At 34.6% G+C, this 25,656-nt stretch overlaps 1 protein-coding gene across 2 annotated transcripts in view; it reads left to right on the top strand.

Annotated features, from left to right (window-relative positions):
- NEGR1 (neuronal growth regulator 1) overlaps positions 1–25,656 on the top strand; it is an 800,836-nt gene that overhangs the window by 608,263 nt on the left and 166,917 nt on the right. For both annotated transcript variants that reach the window (XM_011365696.1, XM_011365697.1), the window contains 2 exons: positions 7,920–8,040; positions 25,492–25,643. In XM_011365696.1, the coding sequence (XP_011363998.1) occupies positions 7,920–8,040; positions 25,492–25,643 (273 nt within the window). The remainder of the gene's footprint in view (positions 1–7,919; positions 8,041–25,491; positions 25,644–25,656) is intronic.

The raw sequence follows: 25,656 nt of genomic DNA on the forward strand, positions 1-25,656 counted from the left end.
GGGATGGCAAGAGAGGAAGAAACTCTTTGTGCCTATTATCATGTAACTAAGAGAACTTGAATCTTGATTAGACTTGTTGAGTGCCAAGTGCTAAGGTTCTGTTGCTTGCACCTGCAGAGCCTGGAGTTTTGGATGAAGAATCTTTAATTATGTTCATCCTGAAATGACTGGCTAAACAATGAAAGGAAATAATCCCACTGAGTAAATGAAAAGGGAAGTCTCCTCTTTTACCAACATCTAATCACACAGGTGTTAAATATCCCTTCTTGACCCTTTCACTGCTGGCTTTTCCCAACATCTGTTTTTTTGCTGTTCCCACATCTGTTTAATAACATTCTTCTGGTTTGATTTTTTTCATTGTGCAATTGCTTCAGCTCACAGCCATATGCAATTTCACATAAGGAGCAGTATGCCTAAATTTTAGTAGTGCACATAAATCATCCTATTCCAAAGGATGATATTGTATTTATGAATTTGAGGAGCCCAGGTAATCACCTTCTTTGCTACTTTGATGTAACTAAAAGGATTGTATCTGAGCAGAACAAAAAACTATCTCCATGGAAAGAAAAACAGTTCTGGAAACAAACACATGTAGATACGCACATTTACACTCCCAGTTCTTGTAAAAATAGCTTATATTGCTGGGCCAGGGCCAAAATTCATAGAGCAATGGAGTATGATGTAAAAGAAATAGGCCATGGGAGCAATAATTCAGGTTGTACAATTTGTCTTTTCTACGAAGGGCCCAATTCAATTTCTTAAAACATGGAACATTAGAGTAGAAAATGAGTGCTTTGTACAACTTTGCCAAACATGCTTATAATTCACTATTATTGCTCCAGTTGGAGAATTAATTAGTCATAACTGTTGTGTGGTACATATTGCACGCAAATAAGTAATCATATCTTTATGATGCAAAGAATTGAGGACTTCTTTTCATGTAAAATTCATAAGTACATTATAGCTTATGAGCCTGTTGGGCCAGTGATGATTACTGACCTGAAAGATCATGGAGCACATAGCATAGTATGTGGAATGGATCTTAGACATCTACTGGTCCAATTGTCCAGTGTACCTGACTATGTCCCCCAAAATATAGACCTACAGGAACTCAGATACAAAACTTCTACAATTCCGTGGTCTCATAAATTTGAACAAAGCTTCATACGATAAGAAATCCATAAGGAATATGTGGGCATCACAGTCTCTGAGATGTTGTGTAGAAAAGAAACTTGCTGAGTATAATAAAACTTCTGAACCCACAGAACTCTTTTATTTATGCAAAGCAATTCAGTTCAGAATGGTATAAACCTGGAAATTTCACTAGAAATGTCTTGTCACTGCTAGTCAATTAAAATGAGTTGACTCAGGTCCAATATGACCAATGATGTATTTAAATTTTCTCTCAATTTCTGCCTTTTCTATGGATTGGCCAATGACTTTTTCATCATCCTAAAGATTACTGCAATAACATTCTAGCTGGCTGTTCTGCCTATTTCCTCACCTTTCTGCCGACCATGTTCCACACAGCAGCTAAAGAATCTTTGTAAACTGTTAATCAAACAATGTTGCTCTTCTACTACAAATCTCCAAAATCTCATCTCCTTAGAATACAATTCAAAGACTTTTACCATGGACAACCAGACACCATAGAATCTGAGCCTCAGCTACCCCCAACCCCCAATCTTCTCTTCTAGATTTTTCCTCTCTCTTATCTACTTAAGCCAAGATGACCATATTGTTCTTCCTTAATCCTGTTAAGCACGTTTCCACCTCGAGCATGCTCCCAACTCAGGGCTTTTGACTTTTCTGTTTCCTCTTATTTTGATAATTTCCTACAGATAACCAATTATGTGACTCCTTTTCTTACATTATTAAATTCTCTGTTCATTTTTGCCTTATCAATATAGGGTGTTTCTTTTACCCTACTCATTTTCTATCTCAGTTCATGTTAATCTCTTACTATTTATTTAAATTTAAAAAAAAAAAATTTATTTACTGTTTGTACATGCACATGCTCACACACACACACACACACACACACACACACACACACACGCCTCAATAATATTAACCCTTTAAGGCCAGGAATGTAATTTTTTTCATTAATGTGGTCCTTGATAAAAATATTTGTTGAATTAATGAAGGAATTAAGAATAAATAAATGGATTGATCCTCTTCCTCTTGAACAGTCATTTTCAAAAGAGGCAGAATAATATAAGGGTTCATTCATGTTCCTCAGACAAATCAATAAAGACTTCAAGTTTAGAATTTTAGCTTCAAAATGAAATCTACATAAGACTTCTCTTTCTCTATTAATTACTCACAGCTCATAACTTTTTAATTCTGTAACGCAAAAAGTACTCTTAGGACTTTTTATTATGCTCAATTTTAATTCTTGATTTGTTTTTCATCTATGCTTCCATATGATATTTTAGATAGCTTTCCATTTTAAGTGTCCATCATAGCAGCCTATGAACCTTTGGACAACAGGATCCTGTCCCTTTCATTGTGTGGTGAAGTACCTAACTCTGAGCCACATGCACACTGTACTACATAAAAGCTTTTTAATAACAAATTAGATTTTTATTTCAGTACATTATGCCTAGTTTTTCAGGTAGTATTCTTGATTTCATGGTTTTGATTGTTATGAGTTGTGGCCTCCTTGACAAATAGAGTAATTAAACTAACCAGGTTATCAATAGAAACTTGTGATGGATCTCCTGTTGCATATGGTTATTTCATCTTCAATAATAGTTGGATATCATAAAAGATTATGATATCTCTTAGTGTGACAAGGAGATAAAAACCTATGAGCACAAGAGGAAAAATATAATCTTATCTATACCTAAAACAGTGTCATAATAATTGACAAATAAATGAGTTTTTATTTGGACATGTCTTTTTTATATTTTATTTTATTTTATATGGGAAGGTGAATCTTTGCTTAACAAAGAAAGTTGACATTTATTAAATAACTCTTTATATGGTATGAATGTATGTATGTGAATATATATGTAGCATATATATTCATATATTCATATATGCTACATATATAAAGTATGTGTATGTATTTTATCTCATACCATTTTCTAATTGAAACTTTTTTGGTAAACATTTTTCATTATTTTTAATTATTATTAGCAAGCACTTTTATTAATAAAAATATTTCTTTGAACTTTTTTCAGAACTATAAGTGGAACCTTTACTATTAAAAATAAATATAAGACAGATATATAGAGGTGGTATAATTTCAAAGTGAAGTATCACCATTAACAGAAAATAGTGAATTTGCAAGTGTATTTTTAAAAGGAAAGGCAATGTTCTATTGTGTTTACAGTTTTTATATTCATCATATATTAAAAACCATTAAACTCTGTACTTTTTATTGCTTTCTAAAGAAATCTAAAATATATCCAAAGTATACATTTGCTCAAGTCATTTGTCTGAATGAATTCATATTTCCATCTTCAAGGTTCCTACTGCACTAAACTTTTTCCAATAGTGTTATTTAAAATATGAACTATGTTAAAAAGATTGATAGAAAAGAGATTATTTATGAAGAGACATGCATATAAAAATTCTAGAAGGTAACATAGGAGAAAACCTAGATGACCTTGATATTGGTGATGACTTTTTAGATACATCAAAAGGCATGATCCATGGAAGAAATAATTGATAAGCTGGGCTTCATTAAAATGAGAAATTTGGCTCTGCGTAACACACTATCAAGAGAATGAAAAACAAGCCACAGACTGGGAGAAAATATTTCCAAAAGGTACATCTGATAAAGAACTGTTATCCAAAATATACAAAGAACTCTTAAAACCTAACAATAAGAACATAAACAACCCAGTTAAAAAGTGGACAAAAGACCTTAATAGATATCTTGCCAAAGAAGATACATGGATGGCAAATAAGCATATAAGATGGTACTTCACATCATATATCATCAGTGAAATGCCATTAAAATAATGAGATACCATTCTATACCTATTAGAATGACTAAAATCTGGAATCCTGACAACTTCAAATGATGACAAGAATGTGGAACAACAGGAACTCATATATATGGATGGTGAGAATGCATAATCGTACAACCACTTAGGAAGACAGTTTGTCAGTTTCTTACAAAACTAAACATACTCTTAGCATATAATCCAGCAATTGCATTTCTTGGTATTTATCCAAAGGACTTGAAAACATGTCTACATGAAAACCTTCACACGGATGTTTAGGCAGCTTTATTTATAATTGTCAATACTTGGAAGCAACCAAAAAGTTATTTAGTAGGGGAATGGATAAATAAACTGATGTACATCCAAACAATGAAATATTATTAAGTGCTAAAACAAAATGAGCTATCAAGCCACAAAAACACATGGAGGAACCTTAAATGTTTATTACTAAGTGAAAGAAGTTAATCTAAAAGGCTATATGATTTTACCTATATAACATCCTGGAAAAGGCAAAACTATGAGACAGTAAAAAGATCAATGGTTGCCAGCAGTGGTGGAGTGGGTGGTAGACACATGGCTAGGTTGAGTACAGAGGAATTGTAGGGCAATGAAAATATTTTGTATGATATTATAATGAAGGATACTTGTCCCTATGCTTTTGTTCAAACTCAAAAAGAATGTGTAACACCAAGAGTAAACCTTAATGTAAACTATGGACCTTAGGTTATAATAATGTGTCAATGTAAGTTTATCAGTCTTAACAAATGTACCAGTCTGGTAGGGGATGTGGATAATGGAGAGGCTATGCATGTGTTAGGGCACAGAATATGTGGGAAATCTCTGTATTTCTGCTCAGTTTTGCGTGAACTTAAAACTGCTATTAAAAATTTTATTTAAAAAATTACAACTCCAAATATGTCCCTCAGAACTCTTCTACTTAACTCCCAGTTAAGTCAAATGAAATCATCCTGGATTCCTGTCTTTATTTTACATCTGTCAAGATTGGCTCCAACTTTACAACAGACTCCAAAATCAATCACTTTCCGCTACATCCAGTGCTACCACCCTAGTCAGAGCTGCCAATATCACTTGCCTGACTTACTGCAATAGCTTTCTACTAGTCCTCGCTTTCATCCTGGCTTCACTATGGTCTTTTCTCAACATGATAGCCAGTGATACCTTTAAAACAAAAGTCAGATTATATCCCTCCTCTGTAGGGGTTCACCATTTCACTGAGAGTAAAAGCTAAGTCTTCAAAATTACCCTCAAGGTCCTACCTGATTTTCTTCATTTGGCCCCATGTATAACTCAAGGTTTGCCAGAGAAATGGAACCAATAATAATATGTGTGTGTGTGTGTGTGTATGTGTGTGTGTGTGTATCTGTATACAGTTGACTATTGACCAATGTTGGGGTTAGGTGTGCTGACCTCCAACATAGTTGAAAATCCACGTGCAACTTTTCACTTTCTAAAAACTTAACTACTAATAGCCTACTATTGACCAAAAGCCTTACTGATGATGTAAACAGTCGATGAACACATATTTTGTATGTTATATGTATTATATGCTGTATTCTTATAGTAAAGTAAGCTAGAGAAAAGAAAACATTAAGAAAATAATAAGGAAGAGGAAATAAATTTACAGTCCTGACTGTATTCATTGATGTTGTATGTTTACGACGTCCATTTACAAGATAAATCCACTGTCTGTCAGTACCTACATCAAAATTATCTTACATGACACACAACATTGTAGATGTTTTACGCATTATTAACACTAGATATCAAAAATGAAAAGATAAAGTGAAAAAGAAATTCATATTTATTTACAGGTATAATGATTTGTGCCTTAATACTGAAGAAGCAGCAGTAGGATTACTTTATGGTAGCCTAGTGTAATCGATATAATTGCTTCACAGTAGCTAGGACATCTCTAAAAATTTTCCAATATATTTATTGAAAAAATATCGGCATATAAGTGGATCCACACAATTCAAACCTATGCTCATCAAAGGTCAACTGTATATACACAAACATATATATAAACAAATATATATATATATATATATATACACACACACACACACACACACACATATATATACACACACATACATATTATATATGTACATATAGATATAGGCATAGATTAGATATAGATATAGTTATGGATAAAGAGATTATGTTATGAGGAATTGACTCATGTAACTATGCAGACTGAGAAGTCCCTCGATCTACTGTCTGTAAGCTGGAGACCAGGAAAGCCAGTGGTATAGTTCAGTCCCACTCTGAAGGCCTGAGAACCAGAGGAGCCAATGGTATAATTCTCATTCCTAGGGAAGAGGAAGACTGATGTCTTAGCTCTAGCAGTCAGGCAGCAAAGGGGTAAATTCTCCTTCTGCCTTTTGTTCTATTCGGGCCCTCAATGGGTTATATGATGGGCACTCACTTTGTAGAAGGCAATATGCCTTCTACAAAGTTCACTAATTCAAATGCTAATGTTTTATGGATACACCAATAAATAATGTTTAGCAAATATCTGGATGTTATGTGACCCAGTCAAGTTGACACAAAATTAAATATCATACTCCATCTCCTGCTAGTCTCTCACTTTCTCTCTGCTTCAGCTACACTGATCATCTTGGTGGTTCTCAAACAAATCAGGCTTGCTTCAGTTTTAGGTCTTTATGGAAGCTGTTCCCTCTTCCTAGAAGACTTTCTCCAGATAGCCACATAGCAAACTCACTCATTTATATTTTTTTGCTTATATCTCACCTTCTCAATAAGTCCTAATCAAATTACATAAAATTGAAATCCATTCTTTGTTCTGATTTCTTTTACCTTGCTTTAAATCATATTTCTTATCATTTTCTAACATTTTATTTAAATTACTTATTTATGATATTTACCACTTACAGTCTGTTTTCCCACCCCCTACCCCATCTAGAATATAAGCTTTATCATGTCAAGGAGTTTAACTGCTTTGTGCATTGAGAAATACCTGACATGTATTGACGGCTCAATAATTATTTGATAAATAAAGGAATGGCTGCTCTACAAAGAAGTTTTTTAAACATTTTGTGCCAGGAATTGTGCTCTGATCTTTAAATATGCAAACTGAATCAGATATTTGCCCTGCCTCAGACAGCTAACAAGAAAGCCTGGGATACTCATAAATAATTACAATACAAGATAAAAAGTGTTTGGTATGAGAGATTTAGAAAACTATTCAGAGAAGAGAAAGCTTTTTTTAGCCAGAGCAACAGGGAAGAGTTTAGAGATGGAGTCACCTAAATTAACTCTTGAATCTGTGGAAATGAGGAAGAATAGCATTCCAGGTAGAAGAAACCACAATTTAAAACATGACTAAAGAGCTATAGCATGGGGAGTATACAAGAAAAAACCAAACAATATTGAAAGAGCTTAGGCTTTGAGTTAACATGCCTGACTTCAAATCCAAATTCTACAACTAAGCAACTGTGTGACCTTAGACGAATTACTTAACCTCTCTGAGCTTTGGTTTTCACATTTATGAAATTGAGGTAATACTATCTAGCATAGAGTATTGCTATGAAGATATCATGAACATAAAGCACCTAGCCCAGTGCCTCCCAATGATCACTCAATAAATGAGAGCTATTATTGGAGTATAGCTTGACTGGAGGACAAATGAAGTATTTCCCTTACCAATGCCATTTTTCCTATAGGAAGCAAGACCAAAATGTATTGCATTTACTCTACACTCCGTGGGAACATTCATCTATTGTCCAACTTGAAAAATGAAGCTAAAAGTGACTAGTCTAGTATTAGAAGCATAAAACACTGAAAATGTGATGCATTGGCCTATCAGGTATAAGATTGCTTTGAATATAGAAAGAATAGGAATATATGGATGTGTGTGTTATATTTCTGCTGAAGATTATTTTTACTTACCCACCAGTTTTTTTGTTTCTTTTTCAGTTGCTCCTACTATTCAGGAAATTAAATCTGGCACCGTGGCCCCTGGGCGCAGTGGATTGATAAGATGTGAAGGTGCAGGTGTGCCGCCTCCAGCCTTTGAATGGTACAAAGGAGAAAAGAAGTAAGGACTTTGTGATTGTTACTGTTTCAAGCACTTTGAGCTAATGTGTTTGTGTTTCAGATACTTACTTTAAGCAATTTCTTTAACTGGCTTGAATGATTCTCAACAGTCTCCTCGCAGGCAGGCAGACCATAGGGGCCCATGTGGGAAGGGAGAGTAGCTAATAGCATCCAGAAGAAATGTCCACTTTGGTTTATACCATCTCAGAAATGCCTGCAAAGCTCTCGAAGCTGATGTCTTTTATTCCTTCCCCTCCCCTCTAAACTAGCACACCATTGTTCTTGCTGGCAACCATGTTTAATAACCAAGTAAACCCACTCTTCAAGGACTTGCACAGCCTCCACGAGAGCACTCCAAAAGCAATCGGAGCTGCTATGTCTGCCTGGCTTCCTTGGTAAACCTCAACCCTTTCACCTGTCTCACTTTCCTGCAAAATATTCTAACTTTTTTTTTTCCCAGAGGGCACTGTATTTCAGATAGTCTGTTACTAAAGGGGCTGTAGAGGAGATAAAATCCATGGTTAAAGGACTAAGCAATGTGTTTTTGAGGGTATACTAACTTCAGCTCTGTATGAGTGTGCCCTTGAGAAGCCTCAGAAAGCCTTGGCAAGAGCTATTGAATGAGAGAAGTCAGGACTCTGCTACTTTCTCTTCATTTTCACTTTGTAGGCTCATTCAAACCTCTTTAGCTGGTCTTATCAGTTATCAAAGGAGAATGGGACTCCAGTGGATTAACTGGAAAGCATAATGCAGAGGGAGGGATATTTTCTATTCTCTCTCTCTCTCTCTCTCTCTCTCTCTATATATATATATATATATATATATATATTCTCTCTCTCTATATTCTATATATAAAAAATATATATTTTTTTTGCTTCAAAATTAGGGAAGGAGATATTCAAGAAAATGTTAGGTTGAATCATATGAAATGGCCATTTTTCAGTCAAAAATGCTAATTATTGGCAATTTCATACTATTCAACATATACATATGGGGTTTACTTCTGTCATGGCTCATATTTAATTACAGCTAAATGTCTTAACAGAAAACTAGTGAAATTACATAAGAACTGGTGATGTGGATATAGCATAAGTAGGTACTTTGTTTCTAAAACTGTAATCAAAAGAGGATTTGTGGAAAATATTTTTCTTCTTCAATATCGGCCTTAATAAGCATATCCCTAAAACTATCTCATTTGTTCCAAAGAACTGACTATGGTTTTACCTAAAATTTTTTGTAGCTATTTTATATGCAACCTCTTCTATAATTTGGGATATCCAATTTTTAATTCTTTTTACTAATTAATGTTTTCACTAATGCTAAATCTACCTCCTTGTGGCTTCATGGAAGCCCCCATATTTTTATGTATTTAGAATAAGATAAATCTCTCCAGGGTCACCCTTGTCACACTGTGTAAGATTGTATATCCGCCAATATAACCTTTCTCAGATTCTGATTATTCAAGTTGAGATGTTTTTCAGTTTGTGATTATCTTTATAGACAATTATCGGGAAGAGTGGGTCTCAATCCTTTGAAAGTTATTGTCACCGTTGAGGCCAGTTGGAGTTAGGTGTCACCTCAATGGCAGCGGGGAAGGGGAGGGATAACGATGGCAAGAAGTGTAGTTAGCATTTTTCCTTGGTTCACTTTCATTGATGCAATGAAGAATCGCAGGTCAGTGAGATTTAGAAAAGATTTATTAAAAGTATATTTTAGAAAGACAAAGAATGTCCCAAGGAGGCACATGGTTTCAGTAAAGAGCTATAACAGAGTGCTATAACTATAATAATGAAAAAAGGCAAAAGGCCCCAGAAGTGGGAATGTCTGCATTATATTTAGGCCGTGGTGAGTGGTTCCAAAGGCATTCCTAGATGACTGGTAAGTGAGGTCATTTTGATTGACACTTGGCTGCTATATAACTCTCTGCTTAGTGCATGTGTGCATATCCAGAATTCTACTACCATTGGAGTGTTCTTTGGGCAGTCTCTAGGTTGGGCTCTTATTTCTTTGTTCCCCCGTCACTCATGTCTGACTACCTAACATTATGAAACCCTTTACTTAAATGCAGTCTTATTTGGTAGCCCAAAAAGTAATATCTATGAAAGTAACAGTTCTCTGGTAGATATGGGGTAAAGAGAGCCTCAGTTCTACCTGTTCAGAATCCACCCTTCCATAAGACATCCTTGAAACCCCCATACCCCAATCCCCGGTTCTCTACCAAGGAAAAGAGTTTACATGATGACTTAAACTATTTTACGTATCTTTTAAAGTCACTTTTGAGTCTGTGTCATTCCCTTCTTAAAAGCTAACAAACAATTATTCCCAGTAGTACAAGTGAGAACTCATTCATTAAAGTACATTTTACTTTTAATATTTTGTGAGACAATGTCCTAATTTTTTTTTTCCTCTAACTCTCTTTTTCTTTCCTAAATGCAGCAACCATTGTCAATAAAGGCTACAATAATACTTAGTCCACTTTCTTGGCATATAGCAGATATAGCAAAAGTCCAATTGGTCTCATAGTCTTAACTTCAGTGATTTTTTCTCTACTGAAGGGATAGACTATAGCTTTATTGGATGTTCAAAGGAGTTTGAAACCACTCCTAAAAAAGGTTGATTGATTCTCCCCAATCAATGCCTCTACCCCAACACACTTACACACCTAGAGAAAATCTAGGAGATGTGAAAGTCGAATGTCCTTGTAGAAGAGAAACATAATTTTATTTCAGAGAAAGGTATACTTTTGTCATTTGTTAGGATTATGTTTGGGGAACTAGTCAAATGATCATACACCACTGGAATATATAAATTTTTCTCAAAATTATAGTAAAACAACGTTGAGTATATGCAGGGAATAAGAGAGAGATGGATTCTCGTTGTTGAGTTATTGTTACACTCACTAAGTAGATCTACCATGCTAGTTTCAGGGCCCAGGCCATTCAAATATTTACCTCATCAAAATGAAAAATTAACAAAAGCACCTGCTATTTGATGAGTAGTGTTCTAAATTGTTAAATAAACATTAACACAGTTTATTTTCATAATTAACCTCTAAGATTGATGCAGGACTAAGCGAATCCCCCTGAGTGGGGACTCAAGTCCTACACCTGCCAAAAGATGGTCCTTGATTCCACACAGGAAAGAATTCAAGAGCAAACCAGAGTTAAAGATAGAGGAACGTTTATTATAGAAAGAATAACGTTCCTCAGACCTAGACATAGTCTCATCTCTAAGTAAGAGAATGAGACTCTAAGTGTTTGAGAAATTGGATTTATATCTGTTTCTTAGTTTCTATGAAAAATTACTGATTATAGGAAGTAAATAATGGAATGAATGGTTGGAGTTATTTTTAACTTGTGCAAGGTACAGCTTAAAGTCATTGTTTTCCTGTTTTCCTTTCATGATATAAGTATACAGTGTTAAAGGTATGGGTAAATAGTTGTTAGTAATCTCAGTAGGAATCTTCTTTTATTCTTTAGGTTCCTTGTGGTCTGGCTGATCAGCCAGGTTCCAAGTCTAACAGCATGTAGCAGGCTCTGAATTCCACTTGATTTAGTCAATCTCTGTAGTTCTCATGCCTCTTTCCTGTATTAAAATAAATACTATCATTTTTCTCATCATGCTTGGGAAAAACCAAAACACAGAGTATTTTCAAGTAATTTGCACAAGTCCATGCAGTTCGTGTCAGAGCTTAGATTTGAATGCAAGAAGTCTTGCAAATCTTCATGCAGAGTCCGTGGATTTACCCCCATACAATGGTAAATCCATCGTATTAGGTCATGGCCCCTCAGAATCTATCAAAAAATATTTGAAATGTCAATGTTAAATGCCAAGGGTAAAGGCATTGCAGGTCAATTATGAATTAGCAAATGAAAGACCACACATAAAAAAACGTATAATTTCATAATTTATTTAGTCAAAGACACAAAAATAGTGGAATCAAGAGACACACGGAGAAGAAATAGAAAAAGTATGTTTCCAAGTTGTTTTCTTGACCTCAAGGTGTCCAACCAGAGCATGAAGCTGTCAGAGACCCTGTCAAAGTAGAGGATTTTTTGCAAGATCTAGAGTTTTATTGCCTAGAGATCCTTTGAACTTGGGGCATACAAAAATATTTAAAAGTAATTTACAGGCTTTCTTCACTTCTACTTAAAGGAATGTTTATAAAAATTCATTTCTTTTAAATCAAGATCTTCAAAGCCCAATCTTCATTACAATAAATTCTAAACAAATACATGAAAAATAAATTAAAAAACAGGGACAGTACCCAAACATCCCTAGTCTTATCTCTACATACAGTTCTTCTGCATCCTGTAAAATCTATCGCTATGTACTAATAATGATCCACTTGAAACCTCTAAGAAAAAGTCTTGTAAAATTAAGCACAATTTAAGAAAAGAAGAAAGCAAATACTTAGCAAAGGAAAATCACTTTCTAGGCCCTCTAATACTTTTATGTCATTTATTCCTCAAACCTCTATGAGGTATGATTTATTATCCTCAATTTACTTATGACAAAATTGAGACACAAGAGACTTAACATAACCTGTCCAAGAGCAACTTTAAGTTGCCATCAGGATACATTTCAGATTTGTCAACCTCTTAGCCCATGGTTTTTCCCCGGTATACATTGCCATTATTAGTTATCTATTGCTAAGTTACGAATTAACCCAAAACTTGACAGCTTTAAAGAGTAAGCATTTATTATTTCAAACAGTTTTTTGAGTTAGGAATCCAGGGCCAGCTTAGCTGAATGGTTATGGCACAGACTCTCTCATCAGGCTACAGTAAGGATGTCCTTGGTGCTGGTCATCTGAAGGCTTGATGAGGACTGTAGGATCTTCTTCCAAGATAGCCCACTCACATGCTTGGCAAATCTGTGCTGGTTAATAACAGAAGTCATCAGTTAATCACTATGTGGACCTCCTCACAGGACTGTTTGACTCTCTCTATGACATGGCACTTGACTTTTCTCAGAACTAATGATAAGATAAAGCAAGGTAGAATCTTCCATATCTTTTCTGAACAAATCTCAGATGTCATGCTCTGTCATTTCTGCAATACCATATTAGTCACACAGAGTGACCCTGTTCAATGTGCATGAGAGGAAACACAGGGATGTGAATATTGAGGTGAGAATCATCAGACACCATCTTCAAAGATGCTACATGGTCTCCCTCATGGATGACGTAATTATTTTTACTGGGAATATTAGCTACTTGACTTTTAGCTTATTGCATTGTTTAGATAAGTATCATGAGAATGACCAAAATTATATATTTATTATTAAAATATTATCCCTTGGTATAAAACGGTCATTTTTTAATAGTATAGTCTCAACATACCTGTCAGGGACAGTATGATTAATTTTACTCCATATACATTTAAATATTGGAAAATTTAGAGTTGTGAGTTAAACTACAGAGAAAACCACAAATTTAAACTTTTTTTTTTAATAATAAAGAAGATTGATAAGAAGAAATATACTCCTTAAATGCATTTAAAGGACATTTTTGGAAGAGCAAAGTACTATTAATCAAATCATGTCTTTGATGAAGTGAAATTAAGTTAATCTATGGCTTGAGAACAGTATGTTCATTTACAATTAAGGCTAAAAACATCAATTAGATTTTAATGGACTAAGGTATTGCAAAAAACATGAGATTTGTATCACTTTGTGAAGCTGTCATTACCACCTTTTTTTAGATCAGAATTTTGCTATTTGCTTGCTTGGTTGAATTCCCTCCTCCTTTTTTTTTTAGAGTTCCTCAAATCCTAGCATGAGGCCTAGAAAGACATGCCTACTGATTTCTCAGGACATTTAACTGCTCCAGGCTTTTTAAATAATATTTTATTTGTTTGGCCTGTTTCCAGGCAAATGACCAATAACAGCAATGTTTTTTGGAATTCTTTAATTGCAACAAATTTTTTTTCTTAATCCTTCATCATAATTTAAGATAGGAATACAAAAGTTACAAATGAGGTAAATACAAATTACCTCCATGAATGAAAAGTGTATGGTAAAACATTAAAAATTATCAATATATTAGTTAAAAAACAAATGTGTACCTAAAATATGGAATGTTTTGTATTTGATGATGAGAACCTATAATATTTTGACTTTTTAAGCAGTAAATTTCACATTTAATCTATGCACTTTAAGTCATTCTTTACAAGAAATATGATGTCAGCACATCTCTCATTTTAGAATCCTGTTAATTATTCAGTCTATACCACTGCTTCAGAGGAAATGTGATGAGCATTACCATTTTGCTTTATTGTAAAGGATTAGTAATCTTTGTGCATGAAACTTATATGCACATATATGTACAAAACATATACAGATACCATTGAGTAGATAGGAAAATGTCTAAAATCAACCACATAGAGTATGCTAAGTTCACTTTGCATGGAGCTATGATGACCTTTTACAGTCAGGCTAGGTTTTCACTTTAGGAAATGATGATTTTTCATTGTTGGCTTTACAGAGGTGAAATGAACTTGAGAAATCATAATGAACCAAAATGACCTTTCCTCTCCTTTTTCCTGTTGTAGGTATTTACTACCTGGTCATCCAGACAGGCCATAAATTTCATCTAAGTGTTCACTTTGATAAAGGAATATGAGAAAGAGGTTCTTCTTCCCTTCTTTTATTTTCAAAGAAACTAGAAAATGAATTAAAATATTTCTCTTTATCTTCAGTGATCCTCTTTCTTTGCTGTTTTTCTTCATGTAATTTATTTATGTCAAAGGTATGAATACATTACATTTATGTAACACATTGTGATTTTCAAAGCATTTTCATATATGATAGTTTTGCAAAATGTGCACATTTTTACATTTCTCTTACACAGAGTCAACTCTTCAAGCTTGTAGTGCTACATGAGAGAGATAGGGAAAAAGAAATAAAGAGGTAAATATATAACAGCAACCATTTAAATGGTGTAGACTTGCTACACTGCTCAACATGTTCCAGAAAGACATACAATGGGAGACATGCCTCACTGCTCCTTCAACTGGTCTTCATTCCCATATCCTTCTGACATTGTAACTCTCCATTCTAATATCACTTAGAATATTAAATGCACACGTTGAAGATGGTACTTAATATGACATGGTTCTAAAACAAAAGCCAACTACTGGATCTGGTGCTCAACCATGGAGAGTGATATAAAAAAATAGTCCATAACACTTTTGGAACATATACCCCTATGAATAAAATATAAACATTAACAAAAAAGACCAATATATGCACACTAATTTATAACTTATGTATGTGAATATATGAACTATTATATTGCATACATTAAATGACATACAACAGATAAAATTTAAAAGATGAGATTCAAATGGACATAAATGTACATTCTTAAATTAACATTCTACTATTTTCTTCCCACACTCCAACAGGTCACTTTGTACCTACCTTGGGGTACTTGCCGTCCACTTTTAAAAATCTTATAAAGTATGGTAGTTTAAAGCAAAGAAATTTAAGAAATTTCCAAGGCCAATTTTTATGACATAGCTCTTTACCCTACATGCTGACTGTGCAATCTTGCAATGCATATTATATAACTCACTCTACACAATCTTACCCATTCCTTGCATCATTTTAACTAGATTAAATCTGAGGAAAAGAACTGTATCTCATAAAGGTGAAATGACTTGTTGAAAAGAAGTAAAATCTAATTCTGAAGAAACAATGGGCAGTGATAAATATGTTTATGGCTTTGGTAGTGTTGGTTTCACAGGTATATACTTATCCCCAAAATATATACAATTTAGTGTATATCATATGTACAATATAAATATGTACATACTTGTATATATCAAATTATACCTCAAAAAAGTGATTTTTTTAAATAAAAAGCAAAATCAAGCCCCTAATTTTCTGTGTCAGGATAGTCCTCTTTCAGATTTTACACTCTAATTTTGATTACTCAGAATAAATCCCTTCTCTCTCTCTCTCTCTCTCTCTCTCTCTCTCTCTCTCTCTCTCTCTCTCTCTCTCTCTCATTTTCATTCTCTTATTCTCAAGGCCATTTTTACAAGAGTGAGCAGTTACATGTTTTGATTTTGAAGGGCACTGGAAATAGTGTCATTATCACCCTATGTTAAAGATGATCTTCCTTGCTGATCTCAGATTTTACTTCGACATTCAACAATATGCATTGGGCACTATCTGTGAGATAATTTGAAAAATTTGAAAAGGAAGTAAGTTCCTGCATCGAAGGAACTTGAATTTCTAATATTATCTCTCTATTATTGTATTGTATTACTTTATTTGTTATTTTATTAATTACATTCTAATGATATTTTGCTCCTTTTAATACCCAAAGTCTTATCAGTAAAACTCCATCACCTTTCTGATGACTTTGTCATCTGAGGCCAGGAAAGTAAAGGGAAAATATGTGAAACAACTGGGAGCATTTCAACTACTGAGAACTTGTGAACACATGTACATGTAAGACATAAATACATATTATTATATTTAAAACTTGGAACCAGTTAAACAAAGTTGAAAGTAGGCCATCTCCAGTTTGCAAACTGTGACTAAGAGTTTATGATTTGTCATAAAAATTACCACAATGAACTAAGTACTAAGTAAGAAAATCCTAAGGGAATCTTAAATAGAGTCCATGGAAAATGCACAGCAAGAGTCCATTGAACTCCAATCAGAACATTAACAGTTGCTTCAAGGAAAGGCGGCTTTTGTGCTGGACACCAAATGATGAATAGCATTTCTAAATGTTGCAAGGGGTCAAAAACATGGGCAATGTCATGTAAGCATTATGTGGAGAGTTTTTTATGCCTTGTGCTACAGAATGTGAAATCCAGTGTTATAAGAAGTGAGGTTAGAAAGGCACCTTAGGGCAAGAATTGAAATGTCTTAAATGTAGCGATAAGACATTTGGACTTGATTTCATAGGCATTGGGAAACCACTGAAGAGCTTTCCAAGAGTAGTAAAATGATCCACTCGCTGTCTGATGAAAGTGTTTCTTGGAGCAGCTGGGAGTAATGGAAGGGAAAGATGTAATATGGCTTAAACTGAAATATTGACTGCACAGTTAAAAAACAAGAGAGAAAAGGTGGCATTTCAGTGGCTGATTAGATATTTAAAAGGATAATATGAAAGTAATTTGAGTTTTCTATCTCAGTGACAGATAAATGGTAAAGCCATTAACTGAAGCTGAGGACACAGGAAAAGAGATTTGGAAAGGACCGGGCTAAATTTGGATTGGGACACACTGAAATTGAGATGTTCACACTGCATGCACCTTCCCACCAGTACAGCTGGAATGTGTTTGTGTTCTTAAATTTTTAGTTATATTTAAAAATTAAATATCTGATCTTGTCACTTTATAATTGAATCCCTTTAGTAGTTCTTCGGTGTCCATAGAATTCAGTTCCTAATACCACAGTGTGAAATGGTAGGCCTTCATGTTCTGGCTTCTGTTTGCCTGTGTGGCTGTGAATCTTGCCATTCTACCTTCTCACAATAAAGACTGTCGCCATCTTGAAATATTGCAGTTCTAAACTGTGACATGATCTTTGTCATTCAGGCCCCTTCATAGGTTGACCCATTTGCTTATAAGCCCCTTCCACACACACATGCACACATGCCTGTGCCTGGCTATCTTTGGCTGGCTTCCTTCCACTCGTCCTTAAGTCTCAACTGAGATGTCGTCTTTACCAGCAAAACTACCCTGAGCCTTTTTTACTATTAAAGGGAGCTCTCCAGATGTATTCACATGAACCCACCTCTATCAAAGCACTTATTAAACTATACTCAACTTTTCTACTTGCCTGTTATTCCTACTAAACTATAATCTACCCAAGAGCAAGGATCCTGCCCTGTTCACCATTGTATTCCCAGCTTCTAACATGGTGTTTGGAATACATTCTGTTGTAAGAATGAGTCGCATAGTCTTTTAATAATGATAAAGTAGAGCCACTCTTATTTTAATATACTTTCAAATTAATAAAGAATATTATTATAAATGCATCCTGTCACCTTAGGTTGTGGGACACTGTAAACCCTATATATGATTACAGAAATGAAGCTGGTTTCTGTTACTCAACTCTGACTTCCCAGGATTTCTTTTTTGTGAATGTGGTCTTTGCAAAACGGTTGTGTTGGTATACTGTGGGATGAAATTTGACATTAAAATCATGAGCACATTGATATTAGAAAAGCAGTTCAAGCAGAGGGGAGAAATCTAGTCATAGGCCAGGTTGTCAGGGATACAAGACTTCATGCAGTCAGGAGAGGATTGACACCTGCACTGTAGCCTTTGTTTATTTGATGTAGGGTTAAAAGGCAATATCTTCCTCATATGAATCAAACTGTCACAAGTAAGGCAGCCCAGAGGTCTCTAATCTAAAATTATTAATATCATTAAAATTGATAAAGTAAACAAGACATACATTTTAAATAACCTATTATAGTCTAAATCATGAAAGTGTCCTAATATATTATAATAACATTAATTTATTCAAATGTGCAGCTAAAGATAGATACTCCTTGGGGCTAAGACAGTGATGCATGAGATTCTTCAGTCTGTTCCTAAGAATAAATGATATCATATTGTTTTTGAGCCTTGAGTACCAAGCAACATGGTAAACCACTAGGTTGCTATAGCAGCATGTTCACATAAATTTTCATTTCTCTCTAGTTTCTTACTCCTTTTAACTTTTTTTTTTGATCTACCCTGCACATCTGTGAAAAGCTTGGATGAGGTTGATAATGCACATGTAATTGATACTGAGTTTGGCACATCTTAAAATCATGATGGCATGATCTTTTCAGTCACTCTTCTACATCTTTTCTTTAAAAATAATTTCCTGTATGCTCAATATTTAATATTTTGCTGCCATCTGAGAGGAAATGTATCTGTTCTAAGAAACAGACCCTATCATTGAACAATAATAATAACATCCATCATATATCTAGTGCCTATTTTATTTGATATATATGTTCATAGACATTATATTTTATTTTTTAAGAAATTTCTTACATCAATACTTTGAGATTGACTTTATTTTTCCCATTTCACAGATAAAAAAACTAAAAATTATAAAAATGTGTAATTTATTTAGTCAAACATGCAACAATTACTTACTGTGTATCAATTATTAAGTACCTGGCACTATGCTACATACTTGCATAACCAGGAGGGACTTTGGCCTAATAATTACATTCTCATGGTGAATATAGACAGTAATCAAAAATCACACTAATATGTGAAAACTTAACAACCAAAGTAGTGTGACAAAGAGAAGTATTCAAAGTTATGATGCCAATTTGACCAAGTAAGAGATAACACAATAACTCTATAGCATCACTAACACTTCATGTTTAGAAACGATTTTGGACTTACCTAAAAATAATGCATTCTTGCCACTTGTCTAGGCTGTATTTTTCTTCTATTCTTGTCACATTATGTGTATACACTATGTGAAGAGATTTATTACCGCCCAAATATTTAATGAACTTAGGAAAAGAAAACAAACAATAATCGATGCTAAAGTTTGTGTATTGGGGCGATAGTTTGAGGAGGGAGGGAGACGAAAACTCACTTCATGCTTGTCATTTGAGTTCTGTAAATAGACTGAAAGGGTGACTCCTTTGAGGCTGAAGATAGATGCTGTAAGAGACTGCACCGAAGGACATAACTAGACCCAAATAGATAATTAAGAGTCCAGAGAAATCTCAAGATAGCTAGCTGAACTGAACCCTAAATTTTTCTTTGACTTTTTTACCTCATTAGATTTGCCCCATGGATGGACTTGGCTTTCCGTGGCATGGATGCCACACACCACTCTATTTAGCTTTGTTTGTTTTATTCACTGGTTTCAACCACCAATGATTTCTTACTTGTCTCTCCAAAGTCAAATACAATATTCTGGTTTCTGCTTGGTGATATGAATACTAATAGCTATTTTGGTAGGATATTAATAGTAATATTAATATGGTTTTGAATTTTGGTTCTGCTGTTTGTCAGATGATGGAAAATAAATTAATCTTTCTAAAGTTTTTCTCATCTGTAAAATGGGAATAATAATGCTTACCTCCTATAGTTGTTATAAAGATTGATATACATTTGAAAATGCTTAAACGTTTTCTGAATATCAGTTTCCTACACTCTTAACACCAACCATTTTTTGTTCATTGAAATGTTTTAAAATTAGATTACTTCAGTCATGAATATGTTGAGAACAGCTAATCTTTGCACATACAAAAAGCATTCCTGCTCACATTGAAAAGATTAGAAATATAGCTTTGATTCAGAACCAAAATATATGTAAGCTAGAACTGTATCATTGAGAAAAGCATTATGACCTGTATGCCATCTCAACATCATCTTCAGATTTCAGGTGGAGATAAGGTCCTTTAGATAGTAGCTATGTCATATTTGTGCTTTTTTGGCAAGAGAGGGGCAGAGTTCTAAATCAGTGCCTCAAGCATAGGAGGCATATGATTAACATTTCATGACCAAATAAAATTTCATTTCCATTAACTATGTCAGAGTTCTACCATCACCCTTGACTTTTTCTATATCTTTTTTTTTTTTTTTTGGTTAGATCTTTTAGTTCATACCACCTCTTGGAACTCCATAAGCCTGCAGTCCATTGCTAGAAGTTACATTTCTTTTCTTTGTGTACAAATAATTCTTATGATTGAAGAACTTCCTTCTTTACTCTACTCTTTTATCTCTGCTATGCTAACACCCAAAGATCAATTAATAAGACCATATTAATCTTATCCAATTATATATCATGATATGTTGTTATTATATTTCCTTGTAACTCTACTCTGATGAAGGGTCTATCATCATTTGAGAGCATCTCTCCGACTCCTATTCCAAGTTATTTTAACATTGTAAATGTTGTCTGATAGTCTCATATATGTTTTCTCTATCAGTAATGAAGTCTTTCTGTGACTATTTTCACCTGAGCTTGTTTTTCTAGAAATATTTATTGTTACTCTTGATAAGAAAAAGCATAATGAAAAAAAGTCCCAAAATGTGTAGTGAGGCTGGATTTATAAATATACAATGAATGTGGTCTAGTGTAGCTGCTCCATTTATTTTTGCAATCTTAATCAGTGCCAATGGCTGGGTGTTCAGTTTTGCAGTTATGTTGCTGTGGGCTCTCCTGGCTGTCTTAGATAGGTATTGCCTGAGAGAGGTTATGATTGTAAAGTCTGTAAACATTTCAAGAGTCAGAAAAATAAGTATTACTAGTTATTAGTATGCCTTCCATGTGCTACTTCTGACTGGCACTTGAAAATATGAGACTATTCTAACTCAGAAATGGTTAGTTAGGCTGTGTTACTTATGAGTTGGCAACATCTGCTAGCAAAGCAAACAGCCTGCAGTTTATAGATATGTGGCAGTAGCAAAAGACAGAAAGAAGAGTGAGGGCAATGGTCTTCAGTATGTGTTTTAGTCCATTTGGGCTGCTATAACAAAAACCATAAACCGGGAAGCTTAGAAACAGAAGATATTTATCACACAGCTCTGGAAGCTGGAAGTCCAAGGTCAAGGTGTCAGCATAGTTTGGTGAGGGTCCTCTTCTGGGTCGTAGATTTCTCATTATATCTTTACATTGCCGAAGGAGCGAGAGATCCCTCTAAAGCCTCTGATAAGGCACAAATCCCATTCATGAGGGTTCTACCTTCATGAGTTTAAGCACCTCTCAAAGACTCCACCAACTAATACCATCGCCTTTGGTGATTAAGATTTCAACATATGAATCTGGGAGGACACAAACATTCATATCATAGTGGTATGGGAACAAACTCCTATTAGTGGCAGAGGGTAGAGGACAACAGTAATAGAAGAATCTTATAACCACAAGGTCAACTGAATGGTAAAAATGCAAAAAAATTAAAACGATCACACATTTCTAAGAAAGTACTGTATGCTGCTGATCTACTGCTGAGGAAAGGAACCATACTTAACCCCTAGCTCAACAAAATTAGTTTCTCTCTTCAGGGGAAAGGACTATAAGAAAACACCTCCCATTCTATAATCTAAGTCAATACAAGAATGATTCCCTTAGAACTTAAAAGAGTTAAGTGTTAGAGAAAAGAAAGAAAGAACTTCAAATAAAACAGTATTCTAAATTTAGTTCTCTGGTTTTATTGAAAGATGTATTGTAAACTATTGCTTGAGTTGTCACTTTTAGATTTCACATCGCTGATGGAAGGAAGTCTGGTTTCATGCAAGTCTGAAATGATATAAAAAATCTATAAGGCCAGGATCTTCTGTAAATACGCCCATATGTGCATGGTTGAAACTGATCAAGGATTTTCTTTAACACAGAATAACAATTCACTTTGCCAAATATATTTTTTACTGATAAAAAGGAATAATTCCCTTTACAGAAAATAAAATTTTATCCAACCATATTGGAATAAATCTATTTCATAAAGAAAAATGTATCATCAGTTAAAGAGCTCTTTTATTACTTGTTTTTAATCAAGGAGTGAAATGATGTCAGGGCCATACTGACAGGACTTCTAGGTATGGCTCAGATTTCTATATCCAATAACTAACAGTAGATGTGTTCATGTTAACAGGTCCTTGTTGTGCCTAAATCACCCTCTGTTATAAATGCTTGTTTATATGTCTGATTCTTATCTTCGGCTTTGACCATTGAAGGGCCTACAAAACTCTTCAGAAATCATGTATTGCCCAGCCTAGTCCCTAATCACCTAGTGCAGAACTCATCTTTGAATCAATTTAATGACTATTTTCACAATTGGTATAGCTGAGAAAGTCCCTCATTCCCCCAGAATACCTGTAGGAAAATCACAGAAGTACACCCTTAAGAGATAAACTCCATCTCAGAAGTCATTCTCCCTCAAAGGTCAGCTTTGCAAAGGCTGTCCCAGACATCTATCAGGCAAAAATAGGCTCTGAAATGGCGTTTGAGCCGTCAGCACTTCTGAAACTCCCAACTGTATAATAAAGGAAGCTTTGGATTCTCCCATAATCTCAGAGAGGTAACTTTCCCTAGAAGAAAGAAAATATCCCCAGGGAAGATATTTTTCTTTTTCTTTTTCTTTTTTTTAAAATTTTTTTGGCCATAGTCACCTGCCAGGCTGATCAGAGCAGCAGGGGGTGGAGCATTAAAGTGCCTCTCTGGTGAGGATGCACATAGCACTGCTGGCCAGAAGCCAAAAATGTACCTACACATACAGAGCATGGATAAGATATGTGATTTAGCAACATCTGTGGCTTTGCCTTTAGATACATTAAAGGGCAGAGAATTGGAAGCCAACTTAGAAGACAGCCATAAGGAACATAAGCAAACAGTTCCATTTAGTAACTGAATATATTCTCTTAAGATTTTCTACCTAGAGTCTAGCTAAATAAAGATCCTGACTATTTTTTTCTCAATTCTCTAGCACCCAAATAAATCTTGGTTTGATAGATGGGATTTAGTAGTCTACGGAGTTGCTGAGACCTCCAGAGAATGGAGAGTGATTTGAGCTATAATGCCTATGCTCTCAGGACAATCGAACTGATTTTTTTAATATACAACAAATATTAATTGGTTAAAAATAAAGTTATTAATGTGATGCAGAAAAATGTGCAATAATCATGGTGAGAATTTAGCATAAATTTTGATAGATTTGCAATATAAAACAGAGGAGTAAAAGCTGCCATAGCCTTGATATTTCATGCCCTATTTTCTTGTGTCAGAATTGGAAATCATCAGACTTATTGCTCAGGTTGAAGTTTTTCAATATTTATTCAACTCAAAATTTTATTAATATGATTAAAGCTTGAGTTTTAGATAAGCCAAATTCAGCTATTACATGGAATATAAGTGATTCCCAGAATAATCAAACATGACTGCTTATTTTAATCTGCATTTAACAATAGTATATTTTATCTAAATTCAGATACAAGTCATATAACATAATGCAAAGGATTTCAACCTAAACTCTCAGGGAATGCAATTTATTAGCATCTTTGTAATTAAATACATATTTAGTACTAAAACTTGAACACATTAAAGAAGTAATGCTAACATGCCATTTAGGCTATGCGCTTAGATAGCCCATATTGTGATCAGCACATCTTTTTCACAATAAACATAGGGGATAGTTAAGGAGAAGTTATCTGGTTGGCATCCTCATTATAGCAGCATTCATAATGAGAGAGTGAATTTCTTGAAGGAGCCACTGAAAAGGACTGACATCCCCTCCTGTGTTGTGGGGACATCACCCAGATTCCATTGACCTATGAAATATTTATTATGTACCTAGGATACCACTATTAAGTGCTATGTAGGATTCAAATATAAAATAAAATAAGTCCATATGGCTCTGCCTTTTGAAGAATTTAAGATAATTTAATTTATTTGAGTTTAAAAGACTTGTGTGCTTAAAAACTGCTAGAGAGAACGATTGAAGAATGTGGTGTTGGTTTCATAAATCCCACAACAATTTGGAGAGAAACACACAGAGAGGAAGAGAGGAGAATCGTTTAAGGCGCATCAGAGAAAGACAGATAGGATATAGGTCAGCCCTAAATGAGAAAGGAAGGATTTGATGGCAGAGAGAAAAGGAGATCATGACCACTGGATGTAGATTCAGGAAGAGTGGAGCAGGTGTGGGCATGGGGAGCACTGAAAACAGTAAAGCTATACCAGTCTATGTGGGAGTGAGAGCCTCTGTTGGTAAGTCTGTAAGGAGGTTATTGGGTCGTTAGGGTGGAATCAGGCAAAACTGAATCCCATATTAAGGCCCAGAAAGTTTAAAAGACTTTCCCAGACACATTCCTAAAACGTGGCAGAGATGAGACTCAGCCTTAAATACTATCCTTAATAATATATAGCTGCCTTTTTATAGATGAATCATCTAACAGCAAATCATCTGTCTAGATTGTACGTGGCAGCAGTAAAGTGCTGTTAACCCTGGACTCACTCAAAACCATCTTATCACAATTGTAGGGTTAACTTTCTTGGAAGTTATCTAGTAATATCATCTGAAGTGGCCTAGCTACTTACCTAGAAACCATCAGTTGGTGCTTTTAAGGGAATCTTTCTAAGGGAATTAACCATTAATTCATTCTTGACTTTAACAGGTGAGATGTCATTGCTCTGGTATGTTTAATTTTCTAAAACACAAAACAATGTATGAATAAGACACATAGATATCTGAGCTCATTTTGTTATATAGTGCAAATAATCCCACAGGAACAGTCTACAGCTGTTGTACAACCTCTTTTTTCCTCTATTAATGTAAGGAAAATATAACTGCACCGTTATCATGCTTTAACACAAGCGTGGTCAAAACTGTGGTTGCTATTACAACCCCATCTAAGAAAAAAATCTCATGATATCCGCAATAAATATTTACCTAGAGTTTATTTTGTCTTCCAGGCTCTTCAATGGCCAACAAGGAATTATTATTCAAAATTTTGTCTTCCAGGCTCTTCAATGGCCAACAAGGAATTATTATTCAAAATTTTAGCACAAGATCCATTCTCACTGTTACCAACGTGACACAGGAGCACTTCGGCAACTATACTTGTGTGGCTGCCAACAAGCTAGGCACAACCAATGCGAGTCTGCCTCTCAACCGTAAGTAACACAG

The sequence above is a fragment of the Pteropus vampyrus genome, unplaced genomic scaffold (genome assembly GCF_000151845.1).
Source record: "Pteropus vampyrus isolate Shadow unplaced genomic scaffold, Pvam_2.0 Scaffold115, whole genome shotgun sequence".
Taxonomy (NCBI): Eukaryota; Metazoa; Chordata; class Mammalia; order Chiroptera; family Pteropodidae; genus Pteropus; species Pteropus vampyrus.